Source organism: Phalacrocorax aristotelis, chromosome Z (genome assembly GCF_949628215.1).
Source record: "Phalacrocorax aristotelis chromosome Z, bGulAri2.1, whole genome shotgun sequence".
Classification (NCBI taxonomy): Eukaryota; Metazoa; Chordata; class Aves; order Suliformes; family Phalacrocoracidae; genus Phalacrocorax; species Phalacrocorax aristotelis.
Window position 1 is genome coordinate 41784928 of NC_134311.1, and position 22456 is coordinate 41807383.

Below are 22456 nucleotides of genomic sequence, written 5' to 3' on the forward strand. Positions count from 1 at the left end.
ACATTTAGAAGCCAAATCCTAGATAGACTGAGCAAAATTGTACAAGCAGTGAAATATGCAGAATAAAGGTTATTTGCCAATTCATTTGATATATAAAACAAACTGCTGAGTAAAACGTGAGGAAACACATGGCTTACAGTCTTGTTCATTTACTTGGGTTGCCTCACTAAAAGTTGCACTTGGAAAAAGACTAAATACTATACTGAGCCCTTGGGAGGCAGGGAATTTACTCACTTAAAACACATTATTCCATTTTGAATGGCTCCGAAAATTCAGAGAATTTATCACTTTTTTAATATAAAGGTCTTGAATGAAGACATAAGAAACAGCTGTGACTGACTGTTTTGCCAGTGGTATCTTAGCCAAACAACTCTGGGTTGTACGTAGGAGGAAAGGAAAAAAAAAATCTCTTAGAATTACTAAAATTTCCTAGGAATCAATCATTGTTGTCCAGGTCATAGAGACACATGTCTAGTCCCTGCCCATCTCCTGGTACATCTTGTAAGTGGTGTCCTTTAAAGACTGTCCTTATACCAAGTTTCTTTTATACTTTTAGGTCACTACATGTATGTGGACTCTGTTTACGTCAAACATTTTCAGGAAGTGGCCCAGCTAATCTCACCAAAGACCACAGCCCCAATGTCTGGCTGCTTATCTTTTTATTATCAACTTAAGCAGGAGAGTAGCATTGTTTTTACTGTTTACTTGAGAGACACGAGCGGCTTTTATGAAGAGATCTGGAAAACAGACAGTGCACAGAGTGCGGACTGGGCGCTAGCAGAAGTTGACTTCAATGCACCATACCCCATGGAGGTAAACAATCATCCCTGTACAGTCTAGCTATGACTTCCAGGTTGCATCAGACATCAGTGCCAAGTCAGGCCAAGTTGGGAACATGGCAGTGGCTGGTCAGTATCTGAAAGATGGTTATAGAGATGCTGGCTATCTGTTGTTTCCTTTGTCCACTATTTAAGGGCCAAAGTGGAATCACTTTCCATACTGGTGCTTGATTTTCAGCAAAGATGAAGTCAGGTGGTGAAGTGCTTGAACAGAATATCTTGGGAGGTTGTAGAGTCCTACTAATGAGGTGTCTTTCAGTTTCTACTAAATAACGTCAATGTTCTCTCAGTCCTATATTTCTGTGACTTGATGATCCATTTTTGAGGATGCTAAGCATCATAAAGTAATGCATGCCTGCAGAAGAAAAATTAAAAAAAAATCGAGCTCTATTTTCCAACTTAGACAATCCTGCAGTTCAGTCTTTCTGGACTGTCATGGTTTAGCCCCAGTGAGCAACCAAGCACACGCAGACGCTCGCTCACTCCCCCTGGTGGGATAGGGGAGAGAATCAGAAGAGTAAAAGTGAGGCAAATCATGGTTTGAGATAAAGACAGTTTAATAGGTAAAGCAAAAGCTGCACGCGGAGCAAAGCAAACCAAGGAATTCATTCACTACTTCCCATGGGCAGGCAGATGTTCAGCCATCTCCAGGAAAGCAGGGCTCCATCATGCATAACGGTTACTTGGGAAGACAAACGCCATCACTCCAAATGTCCAGCCCAGCACTGGCAGTCGGGGTGGCAGGAGCAGCTGTGCTTCAGTACCAACCACTTCTGAAGCAGCTCAGACCCCTTCATATGCTGCCAATATCTCTTTTTCATCTGGAGTATGGCGGGCCTCAGACCCTCTGTATCCCCGACTCCAAAACCCTAGGGGTCAACCTCGGGTCTCCCCTGGCGCTTTCTGCCAGAGGCTCCAGGTAGGGCCATTCTCCCCAGCTGCAGGGTAGAGCACATTTTTTACATCTTGTCCTGCCCGGACTGGCCCAAGAGCTACTGCATGAACTATTTCCTGTTTGATCTGTTCAAAGGCTTGTTGTTGCTCAGGGCCCCATTTGAAATCATTCTTCTTCCGGGTCACTTGATAGAGAGGGCTCACGATCAGACTGTAATGTGGAATATGCATTATCCAAAAACCCACAATGCCCAAGAAAGCTTGCGTTTCCTTTTTGCTAGTTGGTGGAGACATGGCTGCTATTTTGTTGATCACATCCATTGGGATCTGACGACGACCATCTTGCCATTTTATTCCTAAGAACTGGATTTCTTGTGCGGGTCCATTTACTTTGTTTTCTGGCAAAACCAGCTTTCAGAAGGATTAGGACTATTTTCTTTCCTTTCTCAAAAACTTCTGCTGTATTGCCCCACACGATGATGTCATCAATGTATTGTAGGTGTTCGGGAGCTCCACCTGGTTCCAAAGCATTACGGATCAGTCCATGGCAAATGGGAGGCCTCTGTTTCCGCCCCTGGGGCAGTCAATTCCAGGTGTACTGGACACCCCTCCAAGAGAAAGCAAACTGTGGCCTGCACTCTGCTGCCAGAGGGATTGAGAAGAATGCATTAGTGATATCAGTTGTGGCATACCGCTTGGCTGCCTTGGACTCCAGTTCGTATTGAAGTTCTAGCACGTCTGGCACAGCAGCACTCAGTGGTGGAGTGACTTCGTTCAGGCCACGATAGTCTACTGTTAGCCTCCACTCTCTGTTAGACTTCCACACTGGCCATATGGGACTGTTAAAGCGTGAGTGGGTCTTACTGATGACTCATTGGCTCCTCAGTTGGTGAATGAGCTCATGGACGGGGATCAGAGAGTCTTGGTTGGTGCGATATTGCTGCCGGTGCACTGTTGTGGTGGCGATGGGCACCTGCTGTTCTTGGACCTTCAGCAACCCCGCAACAGAAGGGTCCTTTGAGAGACTGGGCAAGGTAGACAGCTGTTTAATTTCCTCCATCTCCAAGGCAGCTACTCCAAAAGTTCACTTGTAACCCTTTGGGTCCTTGAAATACCCTCTCCTGAGGTAGTTTATGCCGAGGATGCACGGAGCCTCGGGGCCAGTCACAATGGGGTGCTTCTGCCACTCATTCCCAGTTAGGCTCGCTTCTGCCTCCAATACAGTTAGCTCTTGGGATCCCCCTGTCACTCCAGCAATACAGGTGGGTTCTGCCCCTGTATAGTTTGATGGCATTAGGGCACACTATGCACCAGTGTCCATTAAAGCTTTATACTCCTGTGGGTCAGATGTGCCAGGCCATCAGATCCACACAGTTCAGTAAACCTGGTTATCGCTTTCCTCCACCTGGCTGGAGGCAGGGCCCCTTTAGTCCTGATCATAGTATTTGTCACTCGTTTCCTGTAAATATGAATCACAGTGTCTCTATTAAGATCAGAAAGAAAATCAGTGCTTCTGCTCCTCTGTCTGGGGAATTGCTTACTGGAAGCTGGAGCAGCAGCTCTCCTGGAGAAACTCCCCTGAGTGATTGTTTTCCCTTGCAGCTCACGTACCCGTGCCTCTAGGGTCGAGGTACGTTTTCCATCCCACTTCTTCATGTCTTCTCTGTGGTCACACAGATAAAACCATAGGGTGCCCCGTCATGTGTATCCGTTCTCTTGAGCAAAGGGACACGTACTCCTAATGGCTGAGAAACTGGTCCATACTGGTGGGGAGTAGGACATACCTTCTTTGAATTGCTGGAACTCCTGGGACAGTTTCTCAGCAGCAGAGACGAGCGAGGAAGAGAGATTTGCTTCATACTCCCGGAGTTTATCAATCAACTCTGCCACTGTTGGTGTCTCGTTGCCTTTCCAGGACATTACTGCCAAGGAGTTCCTATGTGTCGACGGTGCACTCCCTATAAACTATCGTTACTATAATTAATTTCAAGAGTATCAGAAAGAAATGGAAGTTTTTATTCCCTAGTGTTTACTGAAAAAAAAACCCAAACCTTAAAAGATTGGAATAAACATTTATATATCTATAAAAATGCTAATATTTATATATAAAGGTAATTTTCATCAGATGTTATATAGTCCTTTTATACTCTGTAAAGTCAGTGACTAAGTCCTCCATTTGAATTGTAAGACTTCAAATGGCATGGGAAAGGAGATTAAATCTGATAAGGTCTTATAATACTGAATGGTAAGTGAATTATTTATTCAAGAAATTTTACATAATATGCAAGAGAAAAAACAGTTCTAGTGCTATAGATGGAAATAAATTAATGATCACTTAGAGCTTGGCATTACTGTGGTTAGTTTTGTAAAATATCCTCTCAGTTCTTAGTGGCATTCATAAAACCACCCAGAATGTTGGAAACTATCTATACTGGAATAAATAGCAAAACAGAGGATGTTGTACCGTTGGATGAATGCACAGGGTACCTCTGTGCAGAGTACGCAACCCCAACCCTCTCAGTTAAAAAAGAATATACTAGAACTACAGGAGGGAGATGGGGATAATCAAAAGTATGGAGAAGTTACGTTAATGAAATAACTGTTTTCAGCCTGTAAAAAAAAAAAATGCCTGAAGTACAACATGGTGGATGTTCATAAAAATCATGAATGACACAGAAAAGATGAGCCGTTTCCTTTTTCTCATAATTTATGTTGCTGTTCCAAATTCTTAATTACCAGGTAACAGTTTTAAAATAAACAAAAGGGAGGATTTTTTCCTACATGACATATCTGTAGAACTGACTTCCACAGTGTGCTATGGGTACCATTATTCTCATCAGTTCAAAAACTGATCAGACAAATTAATGGGAAAGAATCTATCAGGAATGCAATGTGAGGGAAGAAGAACTCAAAACTTGTCATTGTCTTCACTTATTTCTGTAGGTGGCCTCTGCTGGAAACAACACACTAGGCTAGGCGGGCCTTTATCCTGCTCCAGGAATTTCTGTGTAATCCAGCACAGTCATTGTTTTAGAGATAACATTAGACAAATAAAATTAAGCCTTGCATATAATTTCTTTAGTTGTCTCAAGAGGGTCTTCCTCTCTGTTTCATGCAGCTAAAGGAGATTGCTCAGGATTCTTTCACATCTCTCTTAGTTTGGCTCCTACCCCTAGGCGAGACATCACAGGCATTGCTTTCACTGAACAGGATCTCACTCTGGAAGCATTTGTCTTTATATCTTTGTTTTGTCCCTGGGGTTGCCTTGTGATTCAGGCCTTTTCTCAAAGTTTTCCTGTAACTCAGAGCTTTGATACTTAACAGACATTTTAAGATGCTTCCTCAAGAGTTATAGACTGTCCTCCACTTAGTTGAGGAAATGATCTCCCTTGGGAATGGCTAAGTACAAACATTGTTTGATTTTTGTAGTAAACAAAACACAGCAATAGCTTTTCTGGTTCTTATCTTTACTGAATTTTTTTAAGGAAATCTTCCCTGCCAGCTGATAAGAAGACAAGGATTTCAGTGTCTGAGGATGTTTAGAGAAAAAACTAAAACTTAATTTGTAACAGCAGAGTAATCCACGCTGTTTGGTTTTAGCTCTTGATGCAGATAGATTGTAGATACAGTAATAATTGGGCAGCTTTGGAGTTATAGTCAATACAGACCGATGACACTGAATACTGGCTTTGTATGGTATCATGACAATAGCCTTACTGCATCTTTAAAACTGGTGCTTCGAAAAGCAGCATAAGAGCTATGTTCCTCTTGATTTTGCCTTGACCTTGAGTGGGCAAAGATCTGGTGCCAGGGTCAGGCTCAGATTTATCTCTCTAATAAGTTATATAATTTAATTTGTCTCAACAGCTGTCTGAGATGCCCTGGAGTCTGTCTGGGACATCTGATCAGAATTCTGTAATATGAAGATGTGTACCAAAATTATTGTTGTGTATGTGATAGATGAATAACAAACCATTATAATTTCCAGGTGATATTTGAAGTTGCTTTCAATAGTGCTAAGGGAGGTTATGTGGCCCTTGATGACATTTCTTTCTCTCCGGTTTACTGCAGCAATGAGACAGGTATGAGTTCTTACTGCTATTTGCCTTCCTTTCCCCTTTTGCTTTGCCTCTCTGAACCATCCATTAGTACTTGCAATATTTGGTAGCGATGTGCAGGTGCTATCTTCTTTACTGACCCAGTGCCATTGGGCTGCTTTTCCTGTTGGCAACAGAAGAGCAGATAAACACTAATGCCATTCATTTGATCCAGAAACCACTCCTTAATGCATCCTCTCCAAAGACCTTGCCTCAGGGATCTGCATTTGGAGTGCTGGACTGAATGCTGTATTTGCATCACCTTAGCTTTTGAACACCTTTCCATTTGCAGGCCTGTTGTGAAAGAGAGGGGGATTTCCCAAGGTGCCATAGTATGAGGAAGCAAATGTCCTGGGCTTTTCATTATGCCGATGTAGGTAATATCTTCTTCCATACCGCAAGCCCTGAGGTGTTTCAGAGCCAAAACAGGAGCCTTGGCTTCCTGTCTTCACTCTTCTGGGAGGTATTATTTATCTCAGAGTGGCATGCCTGTCATGATTTTTTTTTTAGGTTTTCACAGCAGCGGAAGTTAGCTGAATTCACATGACCTCTGCTGTAGAGGCACTTGGGATGAAGGACTTCGTCATTTGTGAATGCAGCCTCTTAAGTAGCTGTGTACTGGTTGCTTGAGTTTTACTGTAGCATTAAGCAACAGTCCAAAGTAGATTAGTGGCTTCCCACTTAGTAGATCCATTCTTTCTGTCTCAGGTTTGAATTTTTGGCTGATGTTTTGAAGTGATCAAGTTAAAAGAGGGGTTTTTTGCCCTTTTTTATCTGCTTGGAGTCTTGGCTAGCTTTACCTGCACTGCTCAAGTATCAGTAGGAGGTAGATTCCAGGTATGTTATTAATCCACAACTCTTGGCTGAGTAAAACTAGTTGTTTCATTAACTCCTCAATGCCTGTTCTTTTTTTGCCTTGTTTTGGAACAAAAGTCCAGAGTTATGTTTGCAGAATGCCATGGATTTGAGCTGTGTGCTCATCTGTGTTTTCCATTTTAAATTTCAAATGGCTTATATGTGCTGAGGTATGGGATACAATTTATAGTATCTTCTGCCCCAACCGTGATTTAGTCATGCTATCATGGCCCACCTTCAGATCTACTCTGACCAGTAAATTTGATGGATTCAGCTAGATCTTTGCCTACTAACTCTGATGTTGAAGGTCTGTGGTGTTTTTTTTCTGCTTGAGAAATGAATACCAATTATTTGCTTCATATTTTGTTGAACTACAACGAAGCTGGTTAATCCTTTCAGATTTATCTCTTATTTTCCGCTTCAGTTGTTTTGAGTAGAGATGTTAAAAAGCAAGAGATTACCATTTTCCTTGTAGTCAGCCATAGCGGTGTATATAACAGCATTAAGTTTTCTCATTATTTTTCCCTAAGTTTTGGTCAGCAAAGGTCTCAATGTTAGACAAGCAAAAGAAAAGGTATCAGAGTATTGAACTGGCTTACCAAAGGATGAATCTTTAATGCTGCATGGACGTGGTAGCACTTCAACTGCATTTTCTTTAGCTAGGAAAGCAGTGGGGAGAGACCAAGGCTGCCTCCTTTTTCCCTATAGGCAGAGAAAGACACATGGGCAGTGCTTAGATCTACCTTATTTGAAGCTGAAAAGACCACAAATATCTCTCCAACATCAAAGTTTTGCTTCTCCTGAAGCTGATCACTTGTGTCCCTGCTCTTGCTGGAAAGTGCCTCTTCGCCTCTGTGCAGAAGGGTCATGTGTGCTGCTGTAGAATGATGCTCACAGGCTCCTGACTCCTGACACCGAAAATTGTGTGATGGCTTTGAGTTGTCCTCCTCCTTCCCCTAACATCTGTTAGGCTTTTAAAGAAGTAGAAATATTTTACTTAAAAATACCCTTCACCAGGGGGATTTTTTGAGACTAGAGGAAATCCTGACCTATGAATTCCACATCACAGGTCAAGAGGGAGCTATCAGCAGGGCTGGGGAGCTTAGCTTAGCTTTTAAGTAGCTTCACTATAAGTGGTGCAGCTTTCTTTGCTGCAGTGCTAAAATGAGTGAGGCATAGCTCCAGAGGTCAGTAGCCATGAGATGGCACATAAACCAAAGCTATTTGACATCCATATTTATGGCACACATATGCACACACATTATACCTGAATACAAAGGGTTTGGTTTTTTTTTTAAGTGCTTTTAAAGATAATATTAAATATTGATGCTAGAAAGTTATCCCCTTGGAAACTGAAATGAAATATGACACCCATGCACACAGGCACATGCTCACATTCATTTTGTCCAAATATCTTTTGAATGAAGGAGGAGGATGAAAACAAACGGTCTGAATGTCTTTGTGGATTATGTCTGAAGGAGGAATCTTTTCTTACTGTCTGTAGCTTATTTGTATTTATAGGGCTGTGAAGAAGGTTTCCCCACAGCTCCAGCAAAAAGATGAGAAAATAACATGCACTTGTAATAGCAAATTGATAGTCTGATATCATTGTGACTTTGCACTATATATGCGTAACGTCTTTGCAAATGCTTATCTTCTGTAATGCAAAGAAAGATGAAACAGAGTATAATTTGGCATCCTTGTGCTTCAAATACCTATGCTTATTATATTGTTCTCTTCCTAACACAACATATGGACCTATCTTTTAGGAACTCCTTTCAATCCTGCCAAGGCAGGCTGCAATTTTGAAGAAGATCTGTGTAATTTTTACCAGGATCACAAAGACGGCCCAGGATGGAGCAGAGTCAAAGTGAAGCGTAACGTGTATAGAGCAGGAGATCACACTACCGGCTTTGGTAAATCAAAACTCCTTTTCACTAGAAGAGTCAGACTGGACATAAAGGTTAACCTGTTGTATCATTGTTCACTCTGTTAAATGGTGTCATCGGCACACTGGTTAGATTGCCTCACTGCAACTCCCTGCCATTAAAAATCAGAGTACACTATTCTGTCCTAGCTGGGACTTTGGCTGTGCGTCCCCACATGTAAAGGGGGAAGGTCACCTATTGAATAGTCACGCAAGACCGTAAATCAGAGTATCTTCACGATACTGATCTGTAGTCACTGAGGAGATGCTTCCGCAAAAACATGCAAGCAAATATAATAGTAGCTTAATACATTTGTTTGTAATAGAGAAGAATGGTGGACTCTTAGCTCTTCCAGGCTTAGGGTAGTTGACATTTTTAAGGGGAAACTGAAATGTTGTGTAGTGAAGCTATGTTGTGAAAGGCCTGCTGGTAATTTCTGAAACACACACGTCTCTTCGTGTAGAGTGTTCATGGTTCTTATACCATATATGCTAAAGTCTCACCTCTTTATACTTGTTGCAGGGAGTAACAGGCTGTTGTGGTTTAGCCCCAGTCAGCAACTAAGGACCACCCAGCCGCTTACTCATTCCCCCTTCTCCCGGTGGGACGGGGGAGAGAATCGGAAGGGTGAAAGTGAGAAAACTCATGGGTTGGGATAAAGACAGTTATACGTAAAGCAAAAGCTGCACGCGGAAGCAAAGCAAAACAAGGAATTAATTCACTACTTCCCATGGGCAGGCAGGTGTTCAGCCGTCTCCAGGAAAGCAGGGCTCCATCACGCATAACCGTTATTTGGGAAGACAAATGCCATCACTCCGAACGTCCCCCCGCTTCCTTCTTCTTTCCCCAGCTTTATATGCTGAGCATGACGTCATATGGTATGGGATATCCTTTTGGCCAGTTTGGGTCAGCTGTCCTGGCTGTGCCCCCTCCCAGCTTCTTGTGCCTCTGGCAGAGCATGGGAAGATGAAAAAGTCCTTGACTAGTGTAAGCTCTACTTAGCAACAACTAAAACATCTCCACGTTATCAACACTGTTTCTAGCACAAGTCCAAAACTCGGCCCCATACTAGCTACTATGAAGAAAATTAACTCTATCCCAGTTGAAACCAGGACACAGGCCTTGTGCTCCATCCTTCATTCTTCAGTCTAAGAGTCGTACCCTTGAAACAGCCAGGTTTCCAGGGAGGCCAGCAGGCCAGAGAATTTTTCAATGTAAATTTGAAAAGTGCTTGTTCTGGTAACTTAGTCATGTGCCAGTTTAGCTTGAAGTAGCTGGGATGCTTTTAAAAAAATTTGTATTTCCTTTCAAACAGTGTGATAATCTGTTTCCTGCCAGTAGAAATTGTTTTTATAACCAAAGTCTGATGCAATACAGAAGCTGCTTTAATAGCAAATCAGCTGTGCTAACTGCATATTAGAAATACTCAATAACTGCGCTGTCTTGCAGGTTATTACCTGTTGGCGAACACAAAGTTTACATCACAGCCTGGGTATATTGGACGTCTGTATGGCCCCACCCTGCCAGGAAACTTGCAGTTTTGTCTACGTTTTTATTATGCCTTATACGGGTTTTTCAAAATGAGTGGTACTCTGGCTGTTTATATCTTTGAGGAGAATCATGTTGTTCAAGAGAAAATCTGGTCTGTCTTGGACTCTCCAAAGGGAGTTTGGACTCAAGCTGAGATCTCCTTCAAAAAGCCTATGCCTTGCAAGGTAAGAGCCAACTCTTCAAATCTGCCAAATTCTGGATGGAGGTTTTCCTTGCCTTCTCCTCCCAGGGTTCTTTGTTATCTGGGGATTAATCCTAAGTGAGCTATACCTGCAAAGTGAAATAGAGCTCCCCAGGCAGTACAGTAGAGAGTAGAGTATTTCTTTGCAGCCTAGATCCTATGGGAACCCTGATAAAGGGGCTTCGTACACAGAATCGGGCAGTGTTGCCCTGGAGTCTTCAACTATAGTCACAGTATGTGCAGAGTTTCCACCTGAGGAGCTCTAATGAGAGCCAGTTGTGTCATGGTTTCTCAGCAGGCTTTTTGTTTACTCATTTTTCTTTGTTTGTTTCCTATGTGGTTCACATCACCATAGTCAATTACAGATTTTAATTAATCTAAAAAGTCAGTACTGGTAAGTTCTGGTCAAAATGGGGAGCTGATTCTACTCTCCTAAACTCAGCCACTGGGTTAATATATGAAACCAGAAATCAGTGTAATTTAGAGCAATGGACTTGAAGTATTTGCAATGTCTGGTTGGAGCAGTCACTTTGTTACCTCAGCAAGTTAATAACATAATATTTCACATTACCTCCTGAGAAAGTCCTCAAGCTGCTATTATTCCTCACTTCCACTCTCTACAAAGCCTGACTTTTACACATATTTGTGTAGGTGCTACTTCTCTGGTTATCCTGATTTCTGTAATGCGTTTTCACTATCTGTGAGTCATCTAAGGAGGACCAGGTGGATTACTACCTGATGACACCGAGATAAATCCAGCCTTTTTTTCAGAATATAATAGTACATATGAATGAAAGCTTGTCTTGTAACTCAGGCATTTCTAAATTATAGACAAACATCCTAAGCATCTTCCCCACTACAAAGCAATTTTTGAAATTGCACTAGTTATTAAGTTCAACTTTTCTTGGGAAGAAAAAACCCCTGTCTTTCTTTGAAGTAAATACACCGTAAAAGAAAAAAAGTCACCAAAGTAGAACTTGCCTAACTGTGTCAAAAAGAAAATTTATGCTGAAAATTTTGGTCCTAATTGTTGGCTACTCTTTCCTCTCAGGTATCTGACACCTTAAAAAATTGATGGGGTTTTTATGTACATATTTTTATGCATAAAACATAATAGGATATCTAATTCCCTTCCAATTGATATAGAAAAAGAAAGAACTTTATTGCTGCCAGCAAGTGCATGATAGAAAAGTCTCTTGTCGATCATCCCAAAATATTTGCAGAAAAGTATTTTTCTCTTTTTTTTAAATCATGAAAAGGTATTGGTTAAAAGGCAAACTTGTAAGATCCTTTTGCCATCTCCTGTTTACATATTATTACTTACTAAAAGGATCAGTAGCTTGTGTAGCATAATACACTGTGTGAGGAGTGATGACAGCTGAGCATGACTGTTAAAAATGGTTTATAGCCTTGGAGGTGGCAGGGTTTTTAGCATCTGACGTTTACATGGAAAATCTTTTCCAATATGAACTTACGAAGAATTATTTCTATGTTTTCCTAGAAATTAGTATATCTAAAATAATTATGAAGTAGTTTGTCTGGGATGGAAAGCTTTTAGTGAATTGCAGCTTTTATGTCTGTAGTTACCAGTCTGTCTGTAATGGGTGGGGACGGCAGCACAGAGGAGAATAAAGAAGTCAAGGGAATATCCTCACTGCTTCTGAGCCTGAAGGTCTGCAGGAGGGAAGAAAGCCTGTACTCTGCTGCAGGAGGGTTTGCTGGCCTCTGGCAAATCTCAGAAACCCTCAGTGGGTCCTTCAGGTCTTATGATGGAAAAGCCTTCTTTCCCACGGAAACAAGTTGCAAAATGTTTCTGTTGAGGAGGCATTCCTCAAATATCACAAAAAGTGAGATTTATTGGGCTTTAGAGAACTCAGCATGTGTTCAGCATATCATAATTCAGGCATCCCTTAGCCAAGTAACTATGTATTTGGGGGCAGGTGTGAAGTTCTGACCTAGCCTTGCTTTAAACCAGTTTGGTCATGCTGTCTTTTTTCCTGGATTGGAAGATTAAATTAGGTTTAGAATAGGGATTAAGCTGCAGTTTCACATATGTAGTGGATGCCATTGGTACATAATAAATCATGCACAAGCTATAATGCGGTGACCTTTGTGTAATGGTTTTACGGTTTTCATCATGGCTGTATAGGTATATACATGACCAGTTTATAAAATTTTCTGTAGTCAAATACTACATGGAAGACAATGGGTGAAGTTCTGAAGTTCTGAAGCATGTCAATATGGAAAAGTATATCAAGATATGTTTACAGCTGAAAAGGTGGCATACAAAAGACACACAATGTCAAAGTTTAAGCATGTGTCTGCTTGGCAAGGTTGAAAAACTGGTATAGTTACAGGTTGTCTGCTTGTAATATTCACAAGCAGGCTTGAATTAAGTTGCACAGTGAACCCTATTCTGGCTTTTCCATGCACTCTCATGCCCAGCTCTTCAGCCTTAATACTTTAAAAAGTCATCTCATGCTTTATTTTGTTTGTTTCTTCTTTTCCAATCCAAAAGAAGGAAATGAAGAAGCACTGTGTAGCATTGTATAAACAAATAGTTTAGTTATCTCTAAAGGTGTGTCTGCCTAGGACCTAGTGAAATAGCTGACAAGGAACACTCATTGCAGTGGCTGTCTTCAGTGCAGGCCAGCGGTGGAAGTGCATCAGAGCACGTTTTGTCTGACGCAAGGAGTGGTGGGAACCAGCAAGTCAGGGATTACAGTTAATGCTATGGAGGGGGAGACAGCATAGGTAAACATGAGAGAAATAAACTCACCTCTTTTGTCCTGTCTCCTCCAACCTGCCCTTGCATCTCTTGCTTCCTCACTGATGCATCTTTCTCTTATCTATCCTGCCCTGTAGGCAGCAACCACCCACCCTCATTCCCTGTCTTACCCCTGGTTCCTCAGCTCTGGACAGTCCAAATTTTTTCCCTCTGATCCTGTCCATGTCTGTTTGCCCTGCTTGTCCCAGTTCTTACAAATTCTAGTTTTCCAGAAACTAGTGACTTGACAGAAACACAGTTCTGGCACAAAGACCTTACCCTGACACACTCCAAAGCCTAGGACTGCCCAAGCTTTTCAAATAATTTTTTTAATGGGGGCAAAATAAAACCTTTTTTCCTTGTTCTCAGAAATGATGGAACTGTTTTGGCTTAAATCTTCCAAAACAAGCCTGAAGCAAGGACCCAGCATGGAAAGACTGAGCTGAAATCATTGTGTCTTGGCAATGTTATAAGCAAGTGAAAAACAGTCCTTTAATGGAGTAAGGTGGTCTCAAAATAAGATAGGGCTACCACCTTTCCTCTAATACAGATGTGGTGGCTGGCATGCCTATCGTATTGTTTTCTGAGACGTATCATGTCTAGACTTGGATGATAAGAAGTTGTAGGTGTCCACAATAGTTTGGCTGATAAAGTTCTTGGTTACTGGGTGTGACTCGTAGCCTGGATCACTGCCTGTGGAAAGAGTAAACAGTCTTCTGCCAGTTCCTTAATGGCCAGTAAAGTCAGCAAGTCAGTCATTATGCTGCTTTGGCCAGGCAGTCCTGAAGGTCATAACAGTTTTGCAGCCAGAAAACAATTGTTCTAAAATACCTGATTACCTAAGTCCTTCATCTTTTTTCTACTATGACTACTACTCCAAAGGCTTTGAAAACAATATGTCTGATAGGTTTTAATTTTGATAATGTATTTGTTTGTATCAGGACAATAAGAATGCTCAGATTTCCATCTCTTGGTTTGTGTAATGGTTTTTGCAAGTTCTTTTTGAATTACCTAACTGCAGTCTGGCACAGCTTGTTGGCTTGAGTTCTGTTAGCAGGAAACATGAAGCTGGCCAACAGGCTTTAATATGCCACTTTGAAACTACCACGTTGAAAAGGTTAGGTGGGTATGATCCAGCTAAGCCAATCATAAATGTTTATATATGTATATATGTGTACATACTGCAAATACATATGCTATATAATGCTAGTGAGGAGGCAGGAAATTTAAAATCTGATTTCTCAATTCGTACTTGAGGCACTCTCTTGGTTAGTGCAAGTACCTATGATCCTATACACACAGAGTATTGTTTTTATAGTCTGTAGTGCCCAGGGAATAAATATGAGAGGGAAGAAATAAAAAAAAAATCTAAACATTTATTAAAATAAATTAAAACCTGCATGATTTGTTGTATACGTCTCTTAAAGACCAGCATAAAAATCTAAGTCTGAAATACATAGATTCTTTTGGTCTGTTGGATGTACTGAAAGTGATATTCCAGGCCAATACATGGCAGAAAAATGTCAGAGCTAACTACAAGAAAAATTCACATATGGCATATGTAACCTGTGCACGCTCACAGGCACCGTGGAGCAAGAATCTGCATTCTGATATTGTGTGGGTGTATAATCTGTGTAATTTGTGTGTATACACCACCATGGAAACATATTTCTTTTATGCAACTTCACAACAAACTCCAACTGCCTAGATTAAAATGAAGGTTTTAGTGCAGTTGGGTCTACTTACATCTGTTCTGTTCATTTCTGCCAGATTTGGTTCACCAAGCTCAGGTTTTGAAATGCAAACATCTCATGTTGTTTATCCATTCATGCAAGTTTTTGCAATGTTACCTAGCACTGTAGTGCTTGAATACCTCCCACAGAGTTCAAAAAAAAAATCCTTAGAAAGGTAGCTGGCATTGTAACAGTCCACCCTATTTCCATCAGAGTAGCTGTGGCAGCATTTCTTGGGTTTTTCTTATTTCAGTCTACTTTTCTTCCTTACTGATGTCTTTTTCCCCTCACTCTCTTTCTTGAGTTCATGTCTTTGTTTTCACCCCATCCTCCATAACTAATTTTAGCTGCAGTTGTGAGAAAGCAGGGTCAAGTGACTGAATTTTGCACTTCAATATTTACATGTTTTAAAACAAACAAAAGGGAGGACTTTTTTGGGAATGACTGAACACTGAAATTCTTTCCTGCAGGGTGCTGTGGAGGCCAATAGGATACTTGCATTTAAAAAGGGATTAGGCAAATTCATGGAAAATAGACCTCACAGTGACTGTAAACACAATGGTGCAGGTGTGACCTTCAGTTCAGCAAGTTCGTCAACTCTCTGGGACCTCAACATAATATGATGGCACAAATAGCTTTATGGTTGATTTGTTTCTTGTACTATTTTCCGTAAAGATCCATTATCACCCCCCCGCCTTCCTAGGGCTTGATATGAGGGTCTTTAGACCTTTGCTCATCACTGTGGTGATGCTCAATATTAAATTATTCTAGCATTTAGCTTTGCTGCTGAGAAATTTGAGTCACCTACTTGCACACTGAAGTCATAGGTAAATTACTAAAGCAATCTTGGATACATGATTAAGTCCTAGATCCCCGTGACTGAGTCACTAGTATAAAGGACAGTTCTCCAGTCAGGTGTCAAGTGCAGGAGGGCAGGCATCCTGGTCCTCATCTCCTCCTCCTCTGAAAAACCCTCACTTTTGTCAAATAAAGCAGCTTTTTGGTACTGTTCTGACACAACCCTTGATCAGTCTTCCCACGATAAGCTATGCAACCTGAAGAGGTTGGAATGAGCTGCAGTTTTATAGCATGGCCTGTCTGTCCTTCCTTCTTTCACTGCTAAAACAAGCAAAAAAGAACAGTCACTGGAGATTTCTGTTTAAAATAAGAACATTAGGGCCTGTAAATAGTAGGATTAATGCTTGCAAAATGGTGTTTGATATACGGTTATGAAAAAGACATATTGGAAACTGTAAAAATTATTCAGGTTAGAAAGTGTTACCTAAGAGGCCTGCATCTTCACAGTAAGCAAGCAAGGAGGTATGTTGCATGAAATATCACATACCTCCTTTTGTAACTGTTATACCTAACTGACATTTGCTTTTTTTGCTCAACTTTTGTTCTGGGTGCGTAATATTGTGATACTACAATGCCACATTGTCTGACAAGACTCCTCAGTGTAAAGACAAGAACCTTCCCCTCTTATAAAAAAGCCAAGGAAACTGTTTCACTGAAAAGAGGATAGAGCCATAGTAGCAGATTTCTGGAGATCTAGGAGAGCTCTGGGGGCCAGCTGAGGATATTGGTGTCCTGTACACATTTCTGTGCAGTCAGTTTTCTCTACTAGACAGTGCAATCCAGTGAGTATGGATATAGCATTAACAGCCTGTGGCCCTAGGTTGTTCTGTTAGCTTTATGTTTCTCTTTCATTTTTTTGCAACCCATTTGCCCTTGGACAGGAAAGATTTTTAAAAATATTTGTTCAAATGTCAGAAGCTTATTACCAATGTTATCCAATTATTTATGTAAAAGCTTTCATAATCCATTATTTTTCCCACAGCAGATCATTGTATTTATATGGCAAGAAATGGAACTTGCCTGGTGAGTGCCATTTTAAAACAGTTTATTTTAAATTACAGAAGGTTGCAGACATTCTAATTTTGGCTTAATAGCTCACCTGCATTCTTGATAAAGGAGCTTCCGACTGTTTAAGCCGAAGAAAAACAAACCATTTAAAATCTAGTTTAATTAAGCTAGTAAAAAGTAATTTGGGCTACACTGATAACATTTTGTATTGAACAGCCCTGGGACAATCAGAATGAGTCTGCCATTCCCTGTGCCGGTGATGGGTCCCTGGCTTACATGCTTGTATGGCTGTGTATTAGTGTAACTGACATAAAAGTCAGCCTCCCTGTTTTGTGAAAACATCTTGACTGCTTCTTTGTGTCATGTCACACTTTTGTTTCTGGTGCTCAGATTATTTTTGGATTTTGTAATACTGAGTTTTCTGACACTTTATGGAAATCACAACAGTTGCTTCTCATCAAAACCCACCTCTGACTCCACTATAACTGCCCTTCTCCTTTAAGAAATTGAAACTAAATATGTGTCTAAGTGACAGACTGACTTTGTGTCTACACTGACATACAGTATTTAGTTTAAACCTAGGAATAGTCACTAGGCATAGCTTGCTTTTAAGTCACCAGATTTGGCTGCTGTCCCAGTTTTTCTTTTGTTTGGCTGGTCTGGCTTTCTAATTGAGCAGGAGCTATATTTTCTGGGAAACAAGTGGGAAAGAAAATACACAGAATCCATAGGGATCCAGGGTTATCTTCTCTCCTTTTCTGCTGTTCTCAGTCCAGCTCCCTCCAAACCTCCTTTTACAAGCTTACCCGTTAGTCCTTCCTTACACTTCTTGATGGATGTACTCTACTGCACATCCTCTTTCTTCTCCTCCAAAAGCAGGTAAACTTCATATGCATACGTCTCACTCGCATATCTACTTGTAGAGATGCAGAGTGCTAAGGACGAGAAGTCCCTTTTATCTCACCCAGTGTCTGCAGCACAACCCACAGCATGTCATGGGAGAAGTGTTGCTTCTCCCCAGCTTGCTCTACCAGCTGTTCTCATCTGGCATTGCTCATTGCTCATATAATCGGGGATAAATACTAGAACTGATTATTGATACTTTGAGGCTGCAGGCCAGGAACATTGATTAAGCACTGGAAAATAAACAAACCAGCTTCCATAGATTGGGGCAATGATTTGGAAGGAAACTAATGCCCTGGCTGTGTCCCATTATTGGAACAAAGACGCATGAGAGGAAAATATGTTTTTATTTTTCAGTAACACAGGCAACAACTGCCTGAATTTGATAATGTTTTTAATTTAGCCTCCAAGATACCATGCAAGTCCAAGAAGATTTGTTACCTATTTTGAAACAGTTAGTAAGTTGTTCATCTGTCATATTTTATGAAGGAAGTGTGAGCTGAACACAAATATCCCCACATTCTCATCTCCAAGACATGAAATAACTTCATTAAAATTTCTTTTGGAAGAACTGACCTAGGAAATATTTTCATTCAAAACAAGAACAAATGTAAAGTGTCATGAGATTAGTCCTATTGAGACTGTAGAAAGGATTCAGAGATCTGACATAGGGTGAAAATGAGCAGCTCAGTAAATCCAAATTAATACAATTTTGGTGGGTAAAGTTAAAATAGTCAAAGAAGTCCCTTTATGACAAAAAAGGATGATTTTGGACAAAAGTGAATAAATTTGACCTGTGAATAAAATTATGTTCTACCCCGCTGCTTAAAAGTAAATCAAGAATATAACAACACTGAGGGGACAATGAACAATTTCAGTACATTTGCTACAGCTAATACTGTAAACTCCACGTTCCCAAGCACAAGGTCCCACAACCCACCCCTGTGTAATTATGAAGTCTGCCCATGGCAGCGTGTCACTCAACACCACAAAAAGCCAGTGGCCAATTAGTAATGCTAAAGCTACAGATGACAAAGCTAAAAAAGTTTACAAGTGTCACTGAAACAGATCAGTCCTTTGACTGTATGAAGGCTACTGGTTCAATGGCCTCTGAGAGAGCAGCAGTTATTGCTGTGATGGTTTTGAAATGGAGGACTTTCTGCAGGATCCAATGGGTAAGTACATACCTTCTATGGAACAAATTACTGCAGTTTAAGAATAAAGAACTTGATCCTGCTCCCAGTGATGTCAATAGGAAAACATCACTTACAACATGATTCCACAGTGCGGAAATGTTTTTTCACAAACGAGGTCTGACCTCACCCTTTCATGTGTGGTTTTCCGAAAATTTTTGGGTTTAGGACTATAATATGTCTTCAGTTTATTGCAAGTGTTCACCAGAATGCATTTATTAAAAGTCTGGTGAATGACGTCCACCCAACGTCAGTATTTATTGTATTCTTTATTCCAAGGGATGCTACCATTTTTTAATAGATTGCACCTGTTTCTTGAGAATGAATTTACAAAGCAGGAAACTATTTTTGTCCTATCCTGTTAAACCTTAAGGCTAAGAGAGCAGCTCTACAGAAGGGGGGTGGGGGAAAGGCCAGTTTTAGGCCATTCTACACTGAGGAGTTGTGCATGCTGTGCAGGGGCACTCAAGCCCACACCTGTAACAGTTTACAAGACAGATAATCACTGTTACCAGGATTGGTAGCACTGAATGGAAAATGGTTTTGAAAATTGCTCTATGCTGGCCAGCATAACCCACACATGCTTAAAAGGTTAAAGTATAGTTATGTCGCGGGCTATTTTATAAGCAAATGGGTAAATAAATACTACACAGCAAAGCAATCTAGCAAAATCCAATATAATGACCATATTGATGGTGTTACCAAGCCTGTTAAAAGAGGTTATATTAAAAAATGCATGAACGACTTTTAACAACCTTTTTGTATCTGCATGAAACTCAGTCAGCATTTAACCTTACATATGTAGCTGAGGTGTTTACGGTTGTTCCAGAATATTGAACTGTTAGAAGTGACACTTGTCCATCTCCAGTCACCAGCTCAGACCTCATTGCAAATTAATTGTTTTCAAAAGCTCCTCCCAACTTATGGTCATAACCCCAGTGGTCAGACAGATCATTTGCAGTAGTTAGGCAAAGAAAACTGCCAGGATTATTTTCACAAAATAAACCTTATTGTGTGTCTGTAATTCAAACAGATCTGTGTCAACCTTGGGAGGAGCACAGCTGGGAATCTTATAGCTTCTTTACTCTTTTTTTTTGTCATCTCATGAGTGACTTGCATTTTCAATGGCAGAATTAATGGGTAGTCAAAGAATACATCTTGGACACTATTCTTAATCTTCACAAATCCAGATGAACACTGTGAATGATGCTTAGTATTTCCAGCCTCTTGCTCTATGATACCATGGTCCTCTGTCATTTCTGAATAATCCCATTTTATGCAGTAGTTTCATCCCATCTCCTTTGTTCTTTGTTTTTTTGCCACAGCCATTTCTCTTGGCCATCATTCTGTATTAGTCTTTCAAATTTATTTTTTCCATGGGTAAAACCTCCTGGTTGTAAGGATAAGATAGCTGAGGACATTTGAGCTGTTCGTGTTGGTTTTTCAGGGGGAAAAATACGCAACAGCCCCAGTGAGTCATGTTTTCTCATACACTAAAAAATATACACTTTCCTAATGAAATGGAAATTACAAACAGAGATATATCGTTTGCCTATGAAAGTGAGAAAACGCTTTCTATCGAATGAAAACATACATCTAAACCCCACTGGATTTGAAATGTCAGTCATTGGCACTATTAGTATGTGCCAGAACAAAGTGGATTCATCATTTATGTTCTGTAGAAATCAAAATTTTTAGTGCATTTGGAAAAATCTAAAATTTCAGCCTCTTTAACAGTGCCAGCTTTTGTTAGATACCTGAAATTTCCTTCATGTATTGCAGATTGTCTTTGTCAGCTGGTGTAAAAGCTTCTGGGACTGTGGACTTGTGGCACTGGATGATATATCATTGAGCCTGGGAAGCTGCCAGGCTGCTGGTAAGACCATGTATATCTGTTATCCAACAGCTTCTACCCATTTTAGTAAGAGTTCATCACATGCCATCATTTTCCAAGCCTATCCTACAGCTGCCTTCATCCCACTGTAGTTTCTTCTCTTTTCTTTTTCTTTTTCTTTTCTTTGTCTTCTCCCCTCTTCTCCCCTCTTCTCCCCTCTTCTCTTCTCCTCTCCCCTCTTCTCCTCTCCCCTCCCCTCTTCTCCTCTCCCCTCCCCTCTCCTCTCCCCTCCCCTCCCCTCCTCTCCCCTCCTCTCCTCTCCCCTCCTCTCCTCTTCCCTCCTCTCCTCTCCTCTCCCCTCCCCTCCTCTCCCCTCCCCTCCTCTCCCCTCCTGTCCTCTCCCCTCCCCTCCCCTCCCCTCCCCTCCTCTCCTCTCCTCTCCTCTCCTCTCCCCTCCTCTCCCCTCCTGTCCTCTCCCCTCCCCTCCCCTCCCCTCCCCTCCTCTCCTCTCCTCTCCTCTCCCCTCCTCTCCTCTCCTCTCCTCTCCTCTCCTCTCCTCTCCTCTCCTCTCCTCTCCTCTCCTCTCCTCTCCTCTCCTCTCCTCTCCTCTCCTCTCCTCTCCTCTCCTCTCCTCTCCTCTCCTCTCCTCTCCTCTCCTCTCCTCTCCTCTCCTCTCCTCTCCTCTCCTCTCCTCTCCTCTCCTCTCCTCTCCTCTCCCCTCCTCTCCTCTCCTCTCCCCTCCTCTCCCCTCCTCTCCCCTCCTCTCCCCTCCCCTCCCCTCCCCTCCCCTCCCCTCCCCTCCCCTCCCCTCCCCTTCCCCTTCCCCTTCCCCTCCCCTCCCCTCCCCTCCCCTCCCCTCCCCTCCCCTCCCCTCCCCTCTCCTCCCCTCCCCTCCCCTCCCCTCCCCTCCCCTCTCCTCTCCTCTCCTCTCCTCTCCTCTCCTCTCCTCTCCTCTCCTCTCCTCTCCTCTCCTCTCCTCTCCTCTCCTCTCCTCTCCTCTCCTCTCCTCTCCTCTCCTCTCCTCTCCTCTCCTCTCCTCTCCTCTCCTCTCCTCTCCTCTCCTCTCCTCTCCCCCTCTTCTCCCATCCCCTCCCCTCCTCTCCCCTCCTCTCCCCTCCCCCTTCCCCTTCCCCCTCCCCTTCCCCTTCCCCTTCCCCCCTCCCCTCCCCTGCCCCCCTTCCCCCTCCCCCTCCCCCTTCCCCTTCCCCTTCCCCTTCCCCCTCCCCCTCCCCCTCCCCCTTCCCCTTTTATTTTCCAATAAGTATTGCATAAATCCTGTTTTTGCAGTAGCATACATACACCAAGGACCAGTTTTTGTTCACAGGGGTACTAACTAACTCCTAATTAACTTCACTGACTCCATTGCAGTTGTATAAAGGTAAGTGTTCCTTTTGAGGCGTTATCATTAAAAAAAAAAAAACTCCAACTGAGGGGAAAGTAGTTTTCAAATGGTTTCTAGGAAACCAGAAATGGACCCCAGACCAATATTTTCAAAACACAGCATTATTCTTTTTAGTCCAAAAATAGAGTTGTGCAAGGCCAAGACACAGTCCCTTATCTGAGCTGCAGTTCTCTAATGAAGACAGGTAAGATGAGTCTAATTCTCCTTCCTGGAGTGGCAGGAACAGAATGTTTTTGGGTGAGACTTTACCCTCTGACATGCACAAGCTAACCACTATGAACTCACCCAGACTTCTTCTGGGGCTTTTTGAAGTTTGACAATGCAATGATTGTATCCTAATTTGGAAACCATTCTCGTGAGACAGGCACAATCTGTAATTCCATTTTTCTTCAGAATAAAGCCATGTCTTTGAA

The 22456-nt window shown here is 41.8% G+C and overlaps 1 protein-coding gene across 2 annotated transcripts in view; it reads left to right on the forward strand.

Annotated features, from left to right (window-relative positions):
- The window catches only part of MAMDC2 (MAM domain containing 2), a 70929-nt gene that overhangs the window by 38220 nt on the left and 10253 nt on the right, over positions 1-22456 (forward strand). For both annotated transcript variants that reach the window (XR_012657895.1, XM_075078350.1), the window contains exons 6-10: positions 557-813; positions 5722-5815; positions 8455-8601; positions 10063-10328; positions 20590-20683. Coding sequence is in view for 1 of the 2 variants with exons in the window: in XM_075078350.1 (XP_074934451.1) it covers positions 557-813; positions 5722-5815; positions 8455-8601; positions 10063-10328; positions 20590-20683 (858 nt within the window). In the remaining variant the exon portion in view is untranslated. The remainder of the gene's footprint in view (positions 1-556; positions 814-5721; positions 5816-8454; positions 8602-10062; positions 10329-20589; positions 20684-22456) is intronic.